The following is a 3,377-nucleotide window of genomic DNA, read 5'->3' on the forward strand; positions in this document are numbered from 1 at the left end:
GTGTGTGTGTGTGTGTGTGTGTGTGTGTGTGTGTGTGTGTGTGTGTGTGTGTGTGTGTGTGTGTGTGTGTGTGTGTGTGTGTGTGTGTGTGTGTGTGTATATATATATATATATATATATATAAGTATATATGTATTGAAAGCTAATAATACCTGATAATACTAAGGTATTATTAGCTCTTTATATGTGTGCACGCACGCACGCATGCACGCACGCACACACATGCAAGCACACACATGCTTACATATGCATAAACAATAACAACATCTAGAAAAAATTGAAACTTTTTTACGATGACTCCAAACAATAACTTAAGAACCCAAACAATATGCAATGTAATAACAATTTTTTTAAAGATTTTATATATTTTTTTAATTCGTATGTTAGCAGGTAATTAATTACAGTAATTATGGTGGTCTCCGCTACATCAGACCCCGAGTAAACGAGCACATTGCTCAGATGGAATCAGGCTGCTCTGAAAAACAATCCTTGCGCACGCTAGTATGTGTTTATCGTTTAACCGGGACATTTTTGTGATTCCGGACTTGTCCCGTTCAAGCGGGGACCACGTTGTACTTCCTAAAGATTGATTACATCCCGTAACTAGTTGCGTCGGGTTTCAGGAACGTGAAGTGCGTTTGCTTCGCGACCGCCAGCCCCGCCAAGTTTGCCGAAGCAGTGCTGGCCGCTGGTCTAACCCCACAGCCAACTAAAGCAGTGACGGAGCTGGAGAGCAAGCCGACGCGCTACATAGACATGCCATCCGGCGCCGACTGGGAGGCGATGTTGAGAGCTAAGATAGAAAAAATCTCGAGGAAGTCCTAAGTCATATAATGGTCTACGTTCTCTTGTCGTTACTACTTAGTTCGTGAAAGCATTTCTGATGTTGTGTACTGTGGCGTGTCGGCATGGTGATTGGCGAAGTAATTCATCATAGGTCATTTAAATGTATCGTAGTAGTAAGCTTTGGCTGCGTGTAAATACTTTTAGCTTGAATATTTGTATGAAATATGCTGGAAAACTGCACTATGAGGCGAGTTGTTAGAAAGCAGTAGATTCAGGATTTACAAGATGTGTAGCCAGGTGGTACTTGGTAGTGGTGTTAATTTAACAGCTGGATCTTGTAATCCCAGTGTTTTCTGAAAATGATACATTTCCGTCATTGTGTACCAGGTTTTTCATTTACTCGCACCCATGTATTGTTATACTTGGCCGTGAGTAAATGACGTTTTGTAGCGTTATCAGGTAAAATTGTGAAAGAAAAGTTTTACCTCATAAATTGACGTTAAACATCATTTTACGGTGTTATTTAAACTACATTGCGATGGCACAGAGGTAACTTATAAAATGCCTTATCAGGTGCCTGAGCCTTAGCATGGCACTTTACAAATGTCATCTGTATTTCTCATAAATGCCGAGTCCACCTCTGTTTAACAACCAAGTGTCGAGCACTGAATTGCCAGTGCAAGTTCATGATCTATTACCCTGTACAGACTACAAATTTGATACCACATCAAACTAGTCCGGGCCTGACGCAGGCCAAATTTTTGCAGTGTTGTATACGCTTTCCCCTCTCTAAATACGTGCTAGTCCAGACTAATCTAGACCTGCAAATGAAGGAGGGCCAAATTAGCCCGGCGTAAGTTGGTCCACTCTAAACTGTGTGTCACACAACTCGCGGGCCAAATCCTGTGCTATTTCGCATTACACATGCCCGTGGGGGGGGGGGGCACTCCCTAAATATTGTATGGTAGGTATGTGCCGCGGTTATGACCCCCATTTTCACCTCCAAATTTCCTCTCCGGAGACCCCCCTTTTAACATATTTCCCGTCCTGTAGCATAGGTCCTGCTTTTTCATAAACAGATACTCCCTTATTACATATGTCCAGGCGCGCGGCTGGCCCAGACTAGTTTGATGTAGGATCAAATTTTGCAGTCTGCACGGGGTATGTTTGTTCATGCCTTTATAGTAAGTGAGCAGGGTTCGTTTATATTCGCGTTAATTGGCGGTCGGTGTCCTGGAATGGTGTTCACCTTTACAAGGCTTGAGAAGATAGGGTGTAGGCAGAGTTTCACTTTCTTCTAGCTCGTTTTTTTCGTCTGGACACGATTCGTCGTGATGATTTATCATGCCATCAGGGGTGGAATGTGGCGAGGATGGTGTCAGTGAGAGAACGCAGCAAATATATACAGTCTACGGTCATTGACGTGGCGCGCGGAGGGGACAGAGGAGAACACGAAGGGCAAACTTAGTAAACACAGCAACTAAGGCAAACACAGCTTTGGCGCACAATTCATCTGCTAGGATGTAGCATCGATGGTATCGGCCATGTTTAGCAGTTGTTTGGCATGTTGATTGTGACGCGTAATTTGCTCCTGTTGTCCAGCCGTCAACGTTTCCTCTTGCCACAGTGAAGACTGCGCAAGCGAGCTCGATTTATTATGTGTGAGTTGTTCGATTTTATCACAGCCATGTAACGGCAATTCCCGTTTAATGATAAGCTTACGTACATACCGGTGTTACAAGGGACGAAAGAATACAGGGGTGCGCATAGGTAATGTTTAGATTGTGTGTCAGTGCTGTAGGCATGTGGAAATTTGTTACTAGATTATTTCGATGGAAACAACAAATTACACGGTAAACGCGATCAGGAGACATTTTACAAAGAATAATGTTATTTTTTTACAGTCAAGTACGCGATTATTTATCATGATATGAGAAGAGAATCATGTAAGAGGGGTTAACATATATGATATGCGATGTCTGTTGTATTCGTACATAATTCACTACGAAGGAAGCCCCCCGCTGAGGCAATGGTCATGTCGATCCCCTTCTCCTTACTAATAGGATAATCCGATATAATAAGTACAACGCCTAATTTTTTCATGTGCATTACGAGAAATTACCATTTTAGAGACAACGCATTTATTAACTAATAGTTTGAGTTGGTAGTGTAGCATATATCATCCACGTTTACAGCATATATAGTCTCTGAATTATATCATCTATCTATCTGTATATTTCCTTTTTCTTTCCTTTTATCTCTGCCCCCGTCATCTCTCTATTTCTATCTCTCTTTCTCCCTCTCTCACTCTCACTCTTTATCTGATTCTCTCCCCCTACCCCTCTTTCGCTTTCGCACTCTCTCATATCGTTTATTCTTATTTGCTCGCGCTCACACTCGCGCGTGCTCGCTGTTTCTCTCGCTCTCCATCTCCCTCTCGCATTTTCTTATTTGCTCTATATAGCTGTATCTCAGACACGCTCTCTTTCATATATATATATATATAGAGAGAGAGAGAGAGAGAGAGAGAGAGAGAGAGAGAAGAGAGAGAGAGATATATATATATATATATATATATATATATATATATA

General features: G+C 41.9%; 1 protein-coding gene across 2 annotated transcripts in view; it reads left to right on the top strand.

The window, feature by feature from the left end:
• The window catches only part of LOC106813714 (threonine synthase-like 2), a 9,755-nt gene extending 6,426 nt beyond the window's left edge, over positions 1-3,329 (top strand). For both annotated transcript variants that reach the window (XM_014817921.1, XM_014817922.1), the window contains exon 5: positions 624-3,329. In XM_014817921.1, the coding sequence (XP_014673407.1) occupies positions 624-825 (202 nt within the window). In that variant the 3' untranslated portion in view covers positions 826-3,329. The remainder of the gene's footprint in view (positions 1-623) is intronic.
• Positions 3,330-3,377: the final 48 nt, after the last annotated feature.

The sequence above is a fragment of the Priapulus caudatus genome, unplaced genomic scaffold (assembly GCF_000485595.1).
Source record: "Priapulus caudatus unplaced genomic scaffold, Priapulus_caudatus-5.0.1 Scaffold812, whole genome shotgun sequence".
Taxonomy (NCBI): domain Eukaryota; kingdom Metazoa; phylum Priapulida; class Priapulimorpha; order Priapulimorphida; family Priapulidae; genus Priapulus; species Priapulus caudatus.